The 18,923-nt window shown below is 42.2% G+C and overlaps 2 protein-coding genes across 2 annotated transcripts; one reads left to right on the top strand and one right to left on the bottom strand.

Moving 5' to 3' along the window:
• The first annotated feature begins 3,617 nt into the window (after positions 1-3,617).
• On the top strand, positions 3,618-12,930 carry pcnx4 (pecanex 4). Its single transcript, XM_041953982.1, has 11 exons — positions 3,618-3,753; positions 4,639-5,429; positions 5,538-5,717; positions 6,637-7,175; positions 7,288-7,388; positions 7,670-7,792; positions 8,086-8,446; positions 10,077-10,180; positions 10,263-11,368; positions 11,470-11,656; positions 11,848-12,930. The coding sequence occupies exons 2-11, from the start codon at positions 4,732-4,734 to the stop codon at positions 12,097-12,099; spliced, it is 3,651 nt and encodes a 1,216-aa protein (XP_041809916.1). The 5' UTR covers positions 3,618-3,753; positions 4,639-4,731; the 3' UTR covers positions 12,100-12,930.
• dhrs7 (dehydrogenase/reductase (SDR family) member 7) lies at positions 11,760-17,244 on the bottom strand. The gene is made up of 7 exons (XM_041953983.1): positions 17,044-17,244; positions 15,798-15,950; positions 15,395-15,501; positions 14,836-15,075; positions 14,486-14,608; positions 14,136-14,351; positions 11,760-13,196 (listed from the first exon to the last, which is right to left on the bottom strand). The coding sequence occupies exons 1-7, from the start codon at positions 17,171-17,173 to the stop codon at positions 13,155-13,157; spliced, it is 1,011 nt and encodes a 336-aa protein (XP_041809917.1). The 5' UTR covers positions 17,174-17,244; the 3' UTR covers positions 11,760-13,154.
• Between the last annotated feature and the right edge of the window lie 1,679 nt (positions 17,245-18,923).

The raw sequence follows: 18,923 nt of genomic DNA, 5'->3' as shown, positions 1-18,923 counted from the left end.
TCATACTTCTTCCACCAACCTGAATTATGGACTTTATGAATCAGTGGCGTTAATGTGACCACTAGGTGTCCTTACAGCTCCATTAGCACTCCCTTTGTGACACTACTAATCAGTCCTCAATGAATTTACTACCTGCCCTGTAGGTAGCAATTTATCAGTTGTAGGTGGATACATGAGTGTATGCCTTAGTTTTGTGTTTCCATTGCTAAACATGTGAGGCAGCAGCCAGCTCTAGGCAGCAAAAGTGAAAAGCTCTCCCCAAACAAGCTCCTCTAATGCATGTACTTAACTTCACTTAATTTGTGTTAATTCCCAGCATTAAGCGGGGCTAATGACTGTGCAAGTGAGTGCACTGTTATTACCTTGCTCTGCCTGACATCAAATGGCAGCTGATGGACTCACATTTAAAAAAAGAAAAAAAAACCCTCTAATGCACAGATTTGGGGGCTCGGTGTGAGCTCTCTAATGCATTGGGTATTGCAAAGGATGATTGCACATTTTATATTTGTGTACAGTATGTGCAGTATGGATATGTTAGAAGTATAACTGTTTTTAAAGCAATTGCACTTCTATGTGTGGTGTAAGCTTATGGTGGGCATACAACTTCATACAGTATGTTTCTTTTTGCATATCTGTCACTATTTTTAACATTACAATGACATTAGCATAAAGATTGTGAATAATTCATCAGTTCTGAGTGAACCCAGATGCACTGCTCTCCCTGTCTCTCTCCCTCTCCTCTTTCTCTCCCTCTCTGTGAGCAGACCACATGGTTCGTAGCTGGTTTAATGGGATGGAATGTGACAGGTTATGTTTTCATCTGCCTGATATGGAGCCCAGCTCGGGCGGGAGGGACCGAGAGGGTGAAAGAGAGACAGAGAGGGTGGAGAGGGGGATGTGAGTTGGTCTCTACTGTTGTAGTCTGGATTCATAATTAGACATGTTTGTGCTTGTTGTGCATGAGTTATAGATGATGCTCTTTCCCCCATCCCCACCAATACACACACACACACAAAAACACATGCTCTGTATGGGGCCATTACTGCTGGTCCACTAACTCCCTACATTTGCTGTGTCTGTGCATTCAGAGCACCATTAGTCCAAGACTCTGTGAATAATTGCTGAATGGACCATGTTTTCACTGCTATCTACTCTGGTTCTAGTGTTGTTGATGTTGTGGGTGAAGTGAGAGGGATGAGGGCATTGATTGATGTTTGATGCCGAGGATAACGCTGCATCTTGTGGGATGCTTATCGAAGCATTGTGTGCAGTATGTGTAATGGATGAACAACATTAAACTGCACATGCATCACACACTTACCAGATTGTATTAACTTTAGAAGTGCCTCGTAGAGGTTGCAATTACACAAACATCACCACTTGACTTGGAATTGCTGTTGTAAAAATGAAATGTCCTCTCCACATTTGGCTGCTGATGGCAACCAATGACAAGTCATCATCAAAATAGAAATTATTTTGTTTCTAAAAGGTGCATATTATGTCCCGAGTTCATTTTTCATCTCCACAAATACATTCTCTATTCAAAAACAATCTCGCCATATTGCCTTTCTTGAAATCTGTCATTGAGTTATTGTTGTCCCTTGTCATTTTCCTGTAATTTGTGAGGCTCCCTAGAATAAAGAGCGGATGGAGACAGTGAATGAGGGAAAATACAAATAAAAGAATGTAGTGAGAGTGACAATTAGAATGAAAAGGAAAATGCTTTTATTTTGTGTAAACATTTTGGATGAGAGCACGCCTCGCAGAAGCATTAAATCTTAACTGCTATTCATTTCTGGACTTGCGTGTGATTTACCACATTATTGAACTTGTGTGTCATTTATCACATTATTTCAATCACACAAAGCGCGTTCTGTGGTTAAAATGGCAAAACAAGGTAACAGTAACCAAACAACAGACAAATACCCAATTTTCTTGTAAATTTAGCAGGAATCAATTTTCAGAGCACCGTCGGACGGTCTGCTGTTTGTAGATTGTAGCCAATTTAGCCATTTGTATTTCATGGTATTTGCATTTGTTTGTCTCCTTTATTAACCCTTAAGTCTTAATTCAAGTCAATATTCTTCATCAGACAGCATAACAAAAATGGGGCATTGATTTTAAATGAGTGGTGCGATGGGAGGATTACAAGGTGCAATACATGTTGTCGTGACTGACAGGCTTTTCTGTTCTGGTGGTTTATTGTGTCCTACACAGAGCAGAAATTGCTTTTACAAGATAACAAGGAAACACAACCTCCTGCCCACCCTTATCACGTCAGCCCCCGTTAAGAATAACAACAACAATTTAATCTCTGTGGCTCCAGAATATTATCTTTCTTTGTGTTGATATTGTAGCCTTTATAGTTGATCACTTCATGATCCTCCCTTTTGCCCTCTTTCTGCCTAAGTAAATGAACATTGTGGAGAGGCAGACACTTGACCACAATCACTTTCATTATATTGAAATAATAAAACCCTTGTAGGATTTGCTCTTTTTGTATTAAGAACATGATTTAGATTGTAATATTAATATTTCTAATCCCATGTCAGTTTTTGGGGACAACTAAGCGCATTAGATTCAGGATTTAAAGATACTGGCAAGAAAGAGGTTGAAAAATTATTTAGGATAAGAAGGATAAACAACCCGTTGGGATGTGTCATTTGATGTAATTATAATTACAGAGATGGTCTTTTCATTGTTCAGTGGAAAGCAAGTTGCAGTGGTAAAATCTGTGGTTATTTATTGAGGAGGAGTACCTGCATTTTTCAGTTGACTCTGTATCAGTGTACTGTGTGTAACTTTTCATACAATACAGAAAAACTGACAATGACAGTCACTGTGTCCAAATAAAATGAGGCAGACAGCACTACTTTATCTTATATGTACTATAAACATATAGAACAGTCATAACTTGTGTTCAAAATTATTATTAACGAATTTATGACCTGATGACAAAAAATCCTTCATAAATTTGTAATGTGTCTAAATGTTATATACTCAAGTATTTCATAGTTTTCTGTACATTTAATAATTTGGAGCTTCATGAGTATTTATGTAATGCAGCAGTGTTTAATAGTATTTGCGAAAAGAAAGCAATTTTTCTCCTGTAAATGTTCAGCGTTAAACCGACTCCAAATTACACTGGTGTTCACTGAACTCCTGCTTCATGTCGGTTTACATGCCAACCAGAAACAGTAAACACAGCGGCTGTGCGCGTGTCTGGCGACTGCTTGGTTTGGGACCGTTTTGTATCCTCCGCGCGCCATGCACAGTGTCTACAGTCACAGGGCTACTGCACAGGTGCGTTTAAGTCACAGCCTCACTGATGCACATCTGGATAGGTGTTTGTCAGTTTAACAGGCTCACAACAGATGATGTGACTGTAATTTTTGTAGTTGGTTGATTTTTCATCGGTGTGTACCGACCGTAGCGCGCACAAAAATATATATTCCTTTCTCCAAAAGGCACAATAATAATAGATTTTTGTTGTTGCCTTTTATATTAGTGCAGTTGTTGAAGGGGCGGGATTTAAATGTTTCCAGCCAATCAGGGGACGCGCTCTCCTCTTCTCTCCACTCGTATTGGTTACAATCTGTCTGTGTATAATGCCGATGTTGTTGCTTGGTTTTCAAGCGGTTAGCTCGCAGCTAACGTTAACGCTGGCGATTTCCGCCTTTTTCACCATATTACTACCTATATCGTCAAATATTTCACAAATCTTATCTTCACTTCACTATTCTGCTGTTAACGGTAAGCGCAGGTTGCCAACCTGCTGTTTTTTTAACGTTACCTGTTAGGAATAGCAAGCTAATGGTTGGTCAAGCTGAAAAGACTTGCTGGCATCGCTAGCTAACAATAATATAGCTTGCCAAGGTAAAGAGACAAATACAGTCTCAGAGAGATACAGAAAACTGTTTGCTTTTCGCTTTATTACCTGGTTTGTTATATGAGATATGAGTCGAAATATCCGGCTACTAGCTTGCACAGGTTAGCCCATGTTAGCGCATCCACAAGCTACTGCTTCTGTGCTGTGTTTTCATGGTTACTCGGCAGCTGTTGCCCATGTAACATAATTGTACTTTATCTCATTTTGTGTTATACATTACAACCCGAAGGATATTTTCGTTTGGTCTGCAAGTAAAACATCCCGTTGTAATATAGACTTATTGTCTGAGGTGCTAACGACAATGTCAACACATCAGTTAACTCACCAAGAGTTTCAGGGATGCCCTTTATCAGATTGATAAAGAGATTATGTGGTACCAAAGGGGTTAGACTTTTCAGACATGCCTGTCCTGTTGTAGTTAAATGTCTTTGATAGTATTTATTTTGTTATTGGGTTAGCATTAAAATGATATCTAATCATCATTATTAATTACTGCTCATTCAATTTAACCCTGATTGCAGTGGCCTAGGAGGGCAGCTGTAGTTGGGAGGAGTTCTCAGTAATTCCAAAACTATCCATGTACTTGCAGCAAAAACAGTTGGCAATATATTGCAGGTTTAAACTTTTTTTGCAGTTTGTGTAATATTACTACATGGCAGCCACAGACTAGGGCTGCTGTTGTATAACAATGATGATGTTGTATTAGTGCTTCTCCAGTTTGATTGGTAATAATTATTCCTCCATTATAGGTGTGCTTTATTGCAGACAGCTTCATCGTGTATGGGACAATGAATGGACACCCTCCGTCACCTGTGTGGAGATGACCTGCCACCCGTTTGGGAATGGTCAGAATGGGGCCAGATGTGCCCCTTCTTAATGAGTACAAGCAGGAGTTCTTCTGGAAGCGCTTCCCCCAGACAGTGTTGGGGGGTCCACGCTTCAAGTTGGGCTACTGTGCCCCACCATATGTCTATGTCAATCAGGCAGTTTTGTTCTTGACACCATGGCTTTTTGGGGGAATTGGTACTCTGCTCTGCCAGCTGCAGCTCCTCCAGGAGCTCCATGCCACAGTGCTCTCTGGTATGCTTATGTTCGGGGCTGCAGCGGGTGTCCAGGCCCTGGCATTATATGCTGCTCGGAGGAGTGGCACAGTGGAGAGACTCGGTGCACCTAACATCCTGGCTGATGAGGAGGAAGTGGAATTCACCCACTGTGTCAGCCCAGAGACAGTCCGATTTATTGCTCCTGGGAAGAGGTTTGGGCTTAACGTGGTGCTGCATACAGTCCTAGCTGGGGTGCTCTGTGGCTTTGGGACATGGTATGTGTTCCTTGGCAGACTGACTGCTCTCTATGGCAGCATTGGCATATCCCTGGTCATTTTTGTCCTGAGTTGGGTGACACTGTGTATAGCTGAGTATTCCCTCATTGTAAATACAGCCACAGAGACAGCTACTTTTCAGGCACAGGACACTTATGAGATCACTCCTCTCACCCGGCCTCTCTACATTTTTATTTTCATTGCTGTGGACTTGGCTGACAGGTGAGCAACAGTAACAGTTGTCTGATTAATTGAGAAGTCCTCTGATACGCTACTGTATTTTACAGTGCTTGCGGCCATAACAAATTTTCATGTCTTGCTCTGATTTAGGTTCTCAGGCCCTGTGCCTGAGCTTCAATTGGCCAGCCAGGTTCTCCATGTGCTCTTCCTCTTCCTACCTCTGCTGTGGGCACTAGGTATACTGCCTCCCCTGGATGCCCTGATCCTCTGGGGCATGGAGCAGGCTCTTGTGTTTGGCTTAGGAGGCTCACCCATGTCCAGCAACCTCAGGTACATACTGAAAGAACATGCCTTAGCTTTCGTCAGTAGTTTTACTGACAAATGTCATTTTTCTGGCTGTGCCAGAAGTTAAAGAATCTGAAAGTCATAAACAGCCACAACCTCTTTTGGAAATAACACCAGTTTATCCTCCTATACCTTGAGATTAAAATAAAGAATCTCAAGGTCTAGTGAAGGCTATGGTTGTATTTATCATTTCATGTATCTACAACTGATTCCAAAAATGCAATTATTAAATGAATTGCGTTTATGAAATTTTTGGGAGACCGTGTAGTAATATCCTTTATACCAGGCATCTCAAACCGGTTCCATAAAGGGCCACGTGGCTGCAAGTTTTCATTCCAACCAAGGAGGAACACACCAGGCTGGAATCAATTAATCAGCTGATCTCAGTCTTCAGCTGATAACTAAGTGATCCCTTGATGTTGATTGGTTGGCCTGATGTGCTCCTCCTGGGTTGGAATGAAAACCTGCAGCCACGCGGCCCTTTATGGAACCGGTTTGAGATGCCTGCCTTATACAATCGTGTGTCATAAAGTGGTGAACCTTTTTGTATTGTTTTCAGTTGAGTGTATGCCAAAAAGGATTAGCAAGTTATCACATTATGTTGATACACAGTTTCTTAAATTTTGTGGAATTGGGGTTATAGCATTTTATTAGGTGGTTAAATGCAAATGATCTAAATGCATCCAAATCCAATCATAATATGCGAGTGACACTTGGATGATAAGTTTTAAAGCAGTAGCTTCAGTGTTCTTTAATGCAGCAATTTGAGCAACACAGTTTTTGTTCAGCCACATGGTCGTGTTATGTGGGAAACCAGTCCTCATCTGATGCTATTAGTTCCATTGAAATGACATGTGTGTCTGAAGCTTGTGTATCACCAGTTCTGACTTTTTGTGTCCTGCAGGCTGCTGTTGATGTTTGGTGTGTCTGCTGGCGTAGCTGTGTGTAATTACTTGATCCCCTCAACACTGGGTGTGGTTCTCTTCTCCATCTCTACGGGATTTCTGCTGAGCCTGGACCTCAGCCAGGTTGGCACACTCTGCAGGGGTTCCAGGGCAGTCTTTGGGGACCGTGGATTTCGCAGAGGGGGGTCACCACCACCTCCTTCCAGTTCTTTTGGCTGGAATCTGGGCTGCAGGGAGCTGCTGCTATATTTGAGCCTGCTACTGGTGGCGATGGCAGAGGCAGGGCTGTTGCATCACTTCCTTGGTTCAGCTCAGCCTCAGAGCCTGGTTACGGGACCACAGGCTGCTGTCAGCTACCTCCTCCTCGTACTGTTCTGCCTCTGCTGGGCTCTCAGAGAGATCCAGGGGGCCTATGTATTTGGAGGAGTGTTCCTCAATCCCCTGTACCCTAAAGGCATGTCCAGTGTGCAGACTTTCAAGCAAAGGAACAGAGGATTATACATTGCTGCAGCAATCCGGAGAGTCCTTCTCTATCTTGGTGAGTTAATTATAATCTGACGTTCCATCTTAACATCTCTCTCAGGTGTGAAAAAAACAACGCTCTGTATGTGAATCTGTTTTTGACCCACATTTACTTTTTTGTTTCACAGTGTCTCCATTTGCAATGATTGCTTTCCTGTCTATGGACAAATCTCTGCAGCTGCTCCACAGGGCTTCCCTCAGTGTGGGATTCACACGAGCCTTTAGAGTGGTATGCTCACACTCACAATCAGAGAATCAATCTGAACATCGCATGCAGAAAATAATCATCACAGTGAAGACTAACTCAAGGAGATTCATAATGTAACCATCACAAATCCTAAATCTTTGTTAAAAAATAAAAATGAAAAATAGGACAGTGAAAAACAGGTTTTTCGTGTTGCACAATTTCCTTTTTTTTCCTTAAAGTTAACTGTGATTTATCACAGAGTGTGTTCTGCTTGATTTTTGTGCCTGTTGAGCTCACAGTGATTGCTCTTTGTTGCTGTGCAGGTGTGGCAGAGTTCAGAGGATGCTCTGCTGCAAATGGTGGTGGTGGTCTTGATGCAGCTTGCAGCTGGAAACAACATGCTGCCAGGGTGGGACAGCCTGGGCACTGGAGTTCAACTTCTTCTGGTGAGGTCAACATTAATTCCCCCCTTATTTCCAGCCCACATTAGATCCCTCTATGCTGAGTATCATATCTGCATACACTTAAATCTGACCTACATCTGGACTAATCAGTGTACACTTATGTCACTCAATATTCCTCTTGTGCTGGGAGAGTACATACTCTGAAGTAGGAGCTAACAAAGCCCTTTAAAACTTATAAGAACCACCATCATTCCCAGTTTTTGCAATATGGACACCAAAATGGTGGTAGTTCAGTAGATCAGTAGATGCACTTCATGTTTGCCTTTCTGATCCAGGTGGGCCTCCTGATTGACAGACTGGCCCAGTTCCTTGCGAAGCTAAAGTTCACCCTGACTGTGTTGGTCACATCTTGGACAGAGAAGAAGCAGCGCCGGCAGTCGGCTGGAACTCTCTTAGCTCTGAACGCCTCCCTATGTCCACTGCTGCTGGCGGTGGTGACCCTATCTGCCCTGCTATCTGCCCCCCTGCTGCCCCTCTTCACCCTGCCCATCTTCCTGGTGGGGTTCCCTAGGCCTCAGCGAAGTTGGCCAGGCCCCGTAGGTACTGCCTGTCCATGCCCAGACTCAATCTTCTACCAGCAGATGAGCGGAAGTCTGGCCTCTGCTCTGAGGACGGCCCTTGCAAGAGGGTCACTGGGTTAGTTGTCCACACTTGCCATCTCCTCTGTCTATGGTGTCTTCCTCTTTTAGTTGTTCTCAAATGTTACAAGTACAATAACTATTTTAGCACTTACAGATCTGTAATCTTAATTTTCTATTAAAGTGCTAATTGAGAGCAGTCAAGTGCATTTTATTCAGATCTAAAGAATGCTGCAAATAATTGTTTTTAAGATAAAAAAAATCCTCATTTTTTGGTTTGACGAATCAGTTAATAGCTTCGAAGTGTTTATTATTGTCACTAAATAACTCAACCTATTGATAATCAAAATATGTGGAATAGATTTTTTTAATTCATTGACTTGTCAGTTGGATTAATCAAAGGTTTCATAATTATATCTAACATTAAATGTGATATTACTGAGTGGGATTTAAATTTTTATTTTCCTTTCAGTTACACACAGTTCTTATTTTTGTGACTGTGTTATTTAAAACCCACAACAGTACACACACCAGTCCACAGAGGCCCAATATTACTGCTTTAATTTTTTATTATTTTAAGCTAGTGTGTTTTGACTGAAATATCCTATAGGTCAAGTATGGACGATATGCAGACCAAAGAGCACTGAACCTCATATGGTTTAATAGTAAGAGGAATGTTGTTGTGAGCAGCTCTTCGGTATTGCTGGCAGTAATGTGAGCTCGCATGATCCAGTTAAGCTTCCTGTGAAGTGACCCAAAAAAAATAGCTCTGATCTGTATTCATTACATCCAAATGTTTCCGCACCATTAACCGCGTAATACTCTTAGGCCAAACGGAGCTGCTGCTAGGATTTTTGTTCTGGGCTCAATCAGGAGGGGGGCAAGAGGAAAAAACATACAAATAGAGAATAATTATTTCTGGATTGATGATTCAAAACTGAATAAAACTGCCGTGATGATGTCATCACTCAATATTGTTTGGTGAACCCGGTATCCAGTAGTAGTGATGTATAATTGAGAATAAGCGCATGTTAGGTTGATGCTCACAGTCAAATGATGGCAGTCTGTGGTGTTCTTTTGCTTTGCTCACACTGGGGGCCATGGAGCAGTGAGCAGGAAAGGAGTCTACCCAGCATGTCACTTCCCATCATGAGGTAGCGGCAGGGACTATTCTGAGATGTCGTTATGGGACATGACATTATTCTTGAGCCGAGCAAGCACTAGTCAACTTAAAACAAAAGCCTCCATCACCTTTCCGTTGCTGTTCATCTGTGTTGAAATGAATGTCTGTCCCGGTGTCTTCTGCCTCCCAAACTGAAAAGCCCACATTGTATAAAAGGAGTTAGCTTTTAGAGACTAATGGAAAACCAAGGCCAAGAAATGGTTCAATATTTAGATCTCTGCGCAGTCAGCCAGTTAAAACAGTATCATGACCTTCCTGTACAACTGTGATGGTACGCGTCTCCCTGCAGCTCATCCAGTTGCCATGTTATCCACATAGTCAGCAGAGGGACGCACAGCTGATGCAAAATGAAAAGGATGTGCACCAAGAGCCCCTTACTTACTTATGTGTGTTACATGATGTGCGTATATTGTGTGTTTTCCTTCCCCCCTGCCCTCAATTTGCACATCACATCTCTTTACATGATAGATGCGTGGACGGCTGATGATTTTCTCCCCCTCTATAGGTTCTTTAGCCCCAGGCTCTCATTTTCTTGGCCGCTTTCAGGACCGTATGGTTTGGATAGTGATCCTGGAGAGAGGATATGGCTATTGTACTGTCAACATTAAGGTATTGTGTGTTTCTGTCTGTCTATTAAGATCACTGTAGTTGTTTACAACAAGATTACATAGTGTGGTGTTGTTTGTTACAGGGTCTCGAGCTCCAGGAGACATCTTGCCACACAGTGGAGGCACGGAGGGTGGATGAGGTGTTCGAGGCTGCTTTTGAGCGCCCTGAGCGGCTTGGTTTCACACAGGGCTTTAACCTGCACTGGGGGAACGCCCTCACCCCTTGTGCTGCCCTAGCAGTGAGAGTCTACTCTGATGCCCGCAATGTTCTCTCTGGCATCATTGACTCTCATGACAACTTGAGGAAACTTCAGGATGACTTTCTAAAAGCGCTGGTCTGGTTGCTTCTCCGATACTGTGTGCAGAGGCATAAAGGATTTCTATGGAGCAGTGAAGAAGGGCCGGGGGTTGGAAGCAGGAAGTCCCAGTCTTCCCAGTTGGCCCAGACCACTTGTAATCAGCCACCTGAGGCTGTCATGGTGGAATCCAATGTGTCTTCTCTCAGGTTCAGACAGGACAGCTCCAGTTTGACCTCCTTTGGTGATTGGTCAGATGAGGATGACTTATTTGGACCTCAACCAGCCAGGCGGACAGTGGCATTAGTGACCGCAGAGGCCCAGCCTGGACACACAGCGCTGCAGACAGGGGCCTCTCTGCCGGGCTCTGTGGAGATGGACAGTCTTTTTGAAAATATGGCTCTCTCTGCCCTGCAGCCACTGCAGCCTCTGGGTCTGGGCATCGGGATGCCAGCAGTGGATAAAGGCCGTAATTCAGAGTTCTTAAGAGATAGTCCCGGCTCTCTCCCTCATCTGAACTTCAGCTGCCCCCAGTCGGAGTTATTCAACCTACCAACAGGATGGAGAACAGCACCTTTACTACCATCCCGCTTGCTGCAGCTCAGGCCTTTGTTTCCTGAGGACTGGTTTCGGTTCACATTGGGGCGGTTTGGGCCTGCTGTGCAGGGCGAGACCCCAGAGGACATGACCAAAGCCCTGAAGGAGGATGAAGCCTTGAAAGAGCTGCACGCACAGGTTGCACTTTCATGTCTCATCTCACTGGGGGCCGAGTCTGCCTTCACCAGTCCCAGTTATGTCTACAGACTCTATTGTGGAGATATACCATGGACGGAAGGACTTGACTGGCTCTCCTCAAGTAAAGAACTTTACCAGCTCACGCATCGTGCTTTCAGGTAAAATTGGCAGTTAGAGTTTCCAGGTTTTGGTAATTCTGACCACTAGAAAAGATTTGTGTATCATTGAATTCTTCCTCTATGGTTTTGTTCGCCTTCAGGTTCAGTTTTAAGCTGCTGTTTGATCAAGCAAGTCTAGGGCCCATGGAGTCCCCTGAGGAATTGTTCAGCACCTTGGAGGATTATGAAAGGGACTGGTACATTGGCCTGGTGACAGAGAAAGGCTGGCACGACAGTGTGCTTCAGGAGAAACCCTTCCTATTCTCTCTAGGACATGACCTTGCAATGGTAATTACACCCACTTGTCCTGGTTTACATTATGTCTAAGCTGGAAATTATAAAAGCACATCTCTCAATACCTTATCTACATCTTATTCAGTTGTAGGCATAACATTGAGTTTATTTCCAATAGCAATTTTGAGCCAATCTCAGTGAAATGCATGTATTACACTTGTGTGATTGACTGTCCTTGTCCACAGGGTACGTACACTGGGCGAGTCCTGTCCCTGCAGGAGCAGCTGGTGCATGTGGGTCGTCTGAATGGAGAGGGGGTCCGAGGCCAGTGGGCAAACCTTTCCTGGGAGCTTCTGTACGCCACTAATGACGACGAGGAGCGTTACAGCATCCAGGCTCACCCCTTCATGCTCAGAAACCTAACTGTTCAGGCAGCAGATCCCCCTCTTGGATATCCCATTTACTCCTCAGCCCCCCTTCACTTCCCCTGCCTCTGACCTGTGGCTTCTTCTGCCCTTTCTGCTGAACATACTCTGGAGAGGGAAGAGGACGCTTTTCAGTCGGTACTACCACAGCAAAATGTCCATTCCCAAAGTTAATGGTTGTTAGGAAAGTCATGTGGAAACTATGGCAAAATTCAAGAGAAAACTTCAGTCTCTTCTGGAGTTTTACTTTTGAAACTGTTGACTCACATGAGTTTATAAATGTAATGCCTGTGTGGGAACCTACTTTTTGTTTTTTTTTTACATTAATATGACTTTCTTGGTGCTTCATGTGCTGCACCGCAAAGTAGGTAGCAGTGGCATCACCACTCTACTGTTGTACAAATTACAAAATCTTACAGATTTTACCTGACAATGTGGACTACCTCCTAGAACAGCACATTAAAGATGAAAAATCCCCTTTGAACATTTGTATCTTGAAATAGTCCCCAATAGGTTTCCACTGACCGAAGCACACACGTTTTGTGGTTTGTTTATCAATGTTAGTGCTTATAAAGAAGTGAATACATTTGCCCACCTGTGCTCTAGAATACACCTGCTGAATACCTCTGGTTTTATTGTACTTTTTAGAGTTCACAGTTTTCAGGTGATTTCTCTCTGTGGCCACAAAAATGGGACAAGAACTTAAATGTTTTATTGAGAATATCGAGGATGTGCCTTGGGTATGGCTTTCTGTATGTGTAAGGTGTTTAGTGCTATTGTTTTGTTTACAATTCACTTGTTTACAACTTAGAATGAAGAGTTACATGAATTTGTCCATAGTCTCTTGTACATATTGTTGATTTTTATAAGTGTAACTGTATATACTTATAATAAAATAGCTTGGCAGAAGCAGTGTTGTTGTGTCAAACCGAACAAACAGAAAGTTGATCCACACTAAATCTTATTAAGCATTCAAAACATTAGTGCAAGAGCTTCATTGCTGCATGGTAGCTGTAATTAAAATTCATGTTGTGATCTTAAATATATTCCTCATAGATGGAAGACCCCAATTCAAAGTCTAACATTAGAACATGCGATGAACCTGTTTCCTCTTGAGGATGTGACTTTCAGGAGGTCTTGGGCTTAGTGAAGTATGCCGAGTCCGCATCCTGGAAGAGAAAAGGCTAGCTGTTAGCACGGATGTTTGACATGTACTGCTTCCTGGTGAGATTTGTAAATCTGGAGTACTTGTGTGGTGGTCACAAGCTTTACCATAACTCCAGCTTGACTTCAGTTGTATAGGCTGCAGTTTTTTTGTTTTTTTTGTCTCAAAAGGATACATCACAGACCTTACTGAAGCATGAGCATGTGATGCTCCAATGTCTGGCCTGTTGGAACATGACCTTTCTCCATGGCCCTCAGCTGTCACTGTCCAGCAGAGGCTAACAGACACACCGGCCAGTCAGTCAGTCAGTCAGTACCGCAGGGATGTAGTCAAGCTCACTGTCATACCCTGGCCACTGTCTTCTTCTTATTAGACTCAAGCAAGGTCAATAACAGCTGAGCCCCCCCTAGCTGTTAAGAGAGCTCTGCAAAGTGTCTGCCACATTCTGCTCTATTCAAGTATTTTCAGTGCTTTGAAATGGTGAGAATTCCTCTGTTCCTGGTCAAAAGATGCAAGATGTAACAGCAAGGTCAAACATACAGTAACCACAAACCGGTCCCATCAAATGAGAGCACTTCTTACCTGAATTTCACCAGGCATGCTTATACTTTAAACATGGAAAATTATTATGTATTAGTACAGGAAATGTTTTGTTAGAGGTCCTACACACCCATGATACACCCAAACAGGTGTTTTGGGTGATTAAATCTGTGTCTACGACTGTGTGAGCATGTGGCTGATTCTGGCATTCCAATTATATATCAATGATCATTCAGTATTGTCTGTGCTGTTGGAAATACACCCCCAGACCAAGCCGCCTCTGTAACACAAATATTTTATGGGAAAGATGACTACAGGTGTTGGGGTTAACAAATCACCTATTGAGTATGCACCATATTAACTTTGTACACATAGATGTCCCGAAAGGAGATTATATACCTACCAGACCAGCTTTGAAATTTTGCACCCTTTTTCTGCCCAATATGTTTGTGATGAACCAGGCAAATGTGGGAGTGTACTGCCAGGCGTAGTAAAACAGGAGGAAGGGCTGCTGCGCGATCCACATTTCCTTGACACCATTGGCAATTCCCACCAGCATTAAACGCACACAGCGACTTGTTGGCATCTTGTGTTCCTGGTTACCAACTGTGGCCACAGGCTTCGGTAATAGAAGGAAAATGGGTTACTGAAATCAAAGCACTGGAATAGCTGCTGCCTAATCACTCAACACATATCATACACTGGGTTTTTATGTTCACAATCAACAGCTCGATAACAGTTAAAATACACTACCCTGTTAAGTTCCTCTGTGAAGGCATTGTGGACAATCTGTGACTGCACAGGCCCCGGACACACTGTGCTGATGAGTATGTTTGGAAAGTCAGTCAGCTCAGTCCGAAGAGAATTAAAGAAACCCTGGAGACGGTACAGTAACAATCAGCAACAGGATGTATGCAGGCCTGGACAGCTAATCACTTGTAAAGGTATTTATTACACATATCAAACTAATAAAAAAGTTGAGGAGGGATCCAGAAAAAACAGAACTGCTCCTCCGTGTGTTCCTGAAAAATATGAAGTCGTCAACAACCTATTGGAAAACACTTTCTGAGGACACTGGAAACTGTGATCTGTATTCCCTTCACCTGAAGAGCATGTTTGCTGGCAGCGTATCCTGTTCCCAGGGGCGCCCCAGCGAGGCCAACCACGCTGCTGACGGTCACAATGCTCCCACTGCCTTGCTGCGTCATGTGAGGCAGCACCTGCTGGGTGATGGAGACCGTACCCAGGAAGTTGAGCTCCATCAAGGCCTGATACACATCAACGCTGGTCTCCATGAACAGAGAGCGCTGGCTTCGGCCGCCATTGTTGATTAGGACATCAATCTGAACAGGCATGGAAACGTGGACAGAATTGGAGTATAGGAAAACAGTGCTATTTGAATTCCTGTTTCTTTTGACTTACGATGCATAGGCCGAACAATTCGACTTGGTCATAGTTACACATCATATAATGCAAAGGAAATTAAAGTGAACATTTCATGGTTTGAATATGGTGCTGTTCAGGCAAGGCAAAAATGTTGTCTATAATGTAACTGAAAATTAGTAACTTAAATATAGTGATTCAGTTGTTAATCAAACAGAAATGCTGTAATGAAACTAGTGATGAAAAAGCATTATAAAAGAGCAACTGCAGTGGCCTTACACGTCCAAAGTGCTGGATTGCGGCTTTAGTCTTTTCCTCATGCAATGGTCTCTCCAACAAATCGAGTGGAAGAACAAGAATATCTTCATCCTGGAGGTCGGAGCACTCTTGAGGAATAAACGTTGAAAAGAATTCAACTGGTCACAACGGAGCAAGACTGAATGAAAATGAAATTAACTCTGGTGAAGCACTGAAAGCCTCATGCAATTTATTGTTGGTTTGAGAACAGAGGCTGACTGCAAGAGAAAAAGAAAAAGGTCTATGGCAAAGTGTTATTACCAGGTCATGCTGCAGTGTTGCACCTGAACTCACAGGCTTAAAGAGCTAAAGCTTGGGTCAATTTTACATTTCTTTTAACCAGGCCTTACAATAGTTTGTGGAAATAATGATAAGATTCACTCACCTAAACAGCGACGTTTCACCCTCTTTAGCTCTTCCTCACGTCGAGCAGACAGGACGAGGCGTGAGCCGCACTTTGCTAGCTGGTAGGCCAGCTCCTCTCCAATACCACTGGAGGCTCCGGTGACCCACACCACAAGCCCCTTCAGCTTATTCTCTGGTTTACAAAAAGACACACTTCATGTCACATGCTGGCTCTGAGGCTACTCCACATCAACATGGCTCTCACTTTTTTTTGTGAATTAGACACTTTTTTTTGGGGGGGGGGAACAAAAATCAGCTCAGATGCATTAGGCTCCACTGAACCACAACTCAAGAAGGGCTTTTTTTTTATCACCCTGTGTGTTGTCCGTGACAGTGGTGGACAGCAACATTTACTAAGGTATGATGCATTTCCTTTTTTGCCACTTTTTATTTTCCATTTCAGGGGAAAATAGTGTACCTTTTGCTCCACTACATTTATTAAATAGCTAAAACTTGAGCATCTGCAACAGTACAGCCCGACCAATTTAGAACTGACATTTGTGAGCTGAAAAAAATAAATAAATCAGAAGATGATAGATCGGACAGTGGTTGTTGTTGTTTGACATAAACACATAATGCAAACAAAGGATCCTATGCATGCGCACACACACTGTGTATGTATGTACATATATAAAGCACCGTGTGTTCGTTTGTATAGGGGTAATAAACAGAAAGAAGCTAAGAATATGTTAAGATATGCACAGTATCAACATCTACAGCAGTCACATTCGGCAAAATATATGGAACAATAATGTCAATAGTGATACAGATTAAACAGCTGGGGGTACAGTCTATACACACTATCAATCAGATATATACAATATGGACAGTAGGTATGTATGTATGTGAATGCATACATAGTGCGGGTAAGTGTGTGTACAGTAGCGAGCCCCAACAATACAATAATAATGTAACATAACTTGGGCCATTCTGCATATGCAGTGCTTTTACTCTTTATTCTTGAGTATATTTATTTAGTTAGCTAATTATTGTTTAACGCCACGCTGTTTAACGAAAAGTTAAAGTTTCAACAAAGACAGACCTTTGATCCAGAGAAAGCAGCTCTGAACACTTAGGCCGGGTGAAAAAAATCACTTTTTTTTGCAGGCGATCACATCGCTTATCTCATTTTGTATATCCTATATTATTTATATTTATTTCCCCGGTGCTTGTGAATATGAAAGGGGACTCACCAAGAGACATGAGGACAGGTTTTATCTACTCACCTGGCCGGTGTCCTGACAGACTTGCCCACAGCAGAGTGAAGTCTGCATCTGCGAAAACGAAACACAGGAAGTGAATCAGTAAATAAAGTGGTATAAAATACCACAGTGCGGATACAATGCAGCAGTCCATTTGCTGAAAATGAGTAAACCGACTGAGGACTTCTGCCCAGTAACCTTCCGTACAATCAAGGCTAAACAAACACGACACTGCACCGGACAGATATCTAAGTCACTTCCGCTCTGATATTTTCAAAATGAAAGCTTAGTGCCTGTCAACTTCGGAAAAAGAAAACACCAGCCAAAGACATAATGACACAAATTATAACTATATTAATACATTAATTGCATAACAACAACAACAACAATAATCATATTTTATGTATATTTATGTATCATATGTTTATCTATCTATCTATCTATCTATCTATCTATCTGCTGTACTGTCCTTTTTTCTCTGTGGTGGATGTCAGCTTTTTGTGACAATGAACTTCAACCATAACAGTTCCACAAATTAAACTTGTGGTTCTCTTTAAGTGATTGTTGCTTTATAGCAAAATTCTCTCTCAGACCAGAGACGGAAAAACAAATTAAAGCAAGCTCACTCTCACCATGTTAAAATGTGCAGCAGCGCGATGCACAAAGCACCATGTAACTAAGAGACATATGGAAAAATGTGTTCAAGGTCCTTAAAGTTGCAATAAAGCGCAGGTCTACGTAGGATGAAGAGGAGAGGCTGGAAAGTTGTCTGTGATACTGGCCTCTATGAAGAAAGGAGCAAACTGCTGGGCAGCAGAATCCCTAGCACTACTATTACATAATGCATATTTGGACATAAAAAAAAGTCTGTAAAGTACCAGCTGTCTCATATTTGTCACCAGTTGACAAGAGTGTTTCTGAGCATCAAGGTTACAGACTCCTGTGTTGTGCCTTTGTTGTTGAAAAAGACTGTGCATCTTTTTACATTAATACACAGCTCATGAAGCATAGGCTTGCAGATTACTCCTCAAATTCTGAACGCTGCAGAACGATAACATGTTTATTATCTGACATCGCTTGGTAGCATATATCAATGAGGACACTTAAGTCATGTCTTGTCTATGGGAATCTGAGAGTTTAGCAACCAAGAAGAGTTTTAATTCTGAATTAGCAATATAATCTTGGTGGTTGATTCATAAATGGATTCCAGTATATTTAGATTTGATATACTTAAGTTTGACCAGTTTAAGGCTTTAAATAGATACTGAAGAACTAGGGCAGAGTGTCGATATTGGTTCCAATGCAATACCATCGTTTGGGGAATATAAACATGTTCTGACCCGTCTTTTTCCAATCTACAACGTATATTACACTGCTTCACATGTCCTTGTTAAATTGATAGCTTTGCCTGAAAAAATAAATCCTGTAAAGTTAGAAAAGTTATATAGTTTCAATCAGGACATATCTGATCAAAGAATAAGTAATCTTGGCCTTAAGACCTCAGAATTCTTCAAAATTCTTGCTATGATCAACAACAAACAAATGAATGAGAAATCAAAACTGTACTGGCAGCTGGAATTCAATATCTTTATTCATCTGATCCTTTCATATTTCTCTGTATATCCTTGGTCTTGTCTGCCATAGTCTTTACTGAATCCTTTGCACTGCCCTGCACATTGCATATTTGAACTTATGACATATGTACAGTTTTATTAAAGTTTTTTTTATCTTGAGTTTTTATCCTTTGGCATTCTTTTTTCTAATTCTTATTTTGCGCACTATTCTTTCAGCACAAATTTAGGAGCATCCCCATCACATCACAGTACACATATTACTTGAATGTGACAAACACCTTCGAATTCTTGAATCTCAGGTGCAAACTCTGCCTAATCACAGGAGCATAG

Source organism: Chelmon rostratus, chromosome 15 (genome assembly GCF_017976325.1).
Source record: "Chelmon rostratus isolate fCheRos1 chromosome 15, fCheRos1.pri, whole genome shotgun sequence".
Lineage (NCBI taxonomy): Eukaryota > Metazoa > Chordata > Actinopteri > Chaetodontiformes > Chaetodontidae > Chelmon > Chelmon rostratus.
This window is presented reverse-complemented; position numbering and strand designations above follow the sequence as displayed.

Excerpts from the sequence above, each read along its gene's own strand:
- pcnx4 (XM_041953982.1), top strand. The coding sequence starts at position 4,732 with ATGGTCAGAATGGGGCCAGATGTGCCCCTTCTTAATGAGTACAAGCAG. Across the intron at positions 11,369-11,469 it reads CTCACGCATCGTGCTTTCAG|GTTCAGTTTTAAGCTGCTGT; the intron begins GTAAAATTGGCA and ends GTTCGCCTTCAG. Across the intron at positions 11,657-11,847 it reads TAGGACATGACCTTGCAATG|GGTACGTACACTGGGCGAGT; the intron begins GTAATTACACCC and ends CCTTGTCCACAG.
- dhrs7 (XM_041953983.1), bottom strand. The coding sequence starts at position 17,173 with ATGGACTGCTGCATTGTATCCGCACTGTGGTATTTTATACCACTTTAT. Across the intron at positions 15,076-15,394 it reads CAATCCAGCACTTTGGACGT|ATTGATGTCCTAATCAACAA; the intron begins GTAAGGCCACTG and ends ATGCCTGTTCAG. Across the intron at positions 13,197-14,135 it reads AAAATTTCAAAGCTGGTCTG|GATGCGGACTCGGCATACTT; the intron begins GTAGGTATATAA and ends TTTCTCTTCCAG.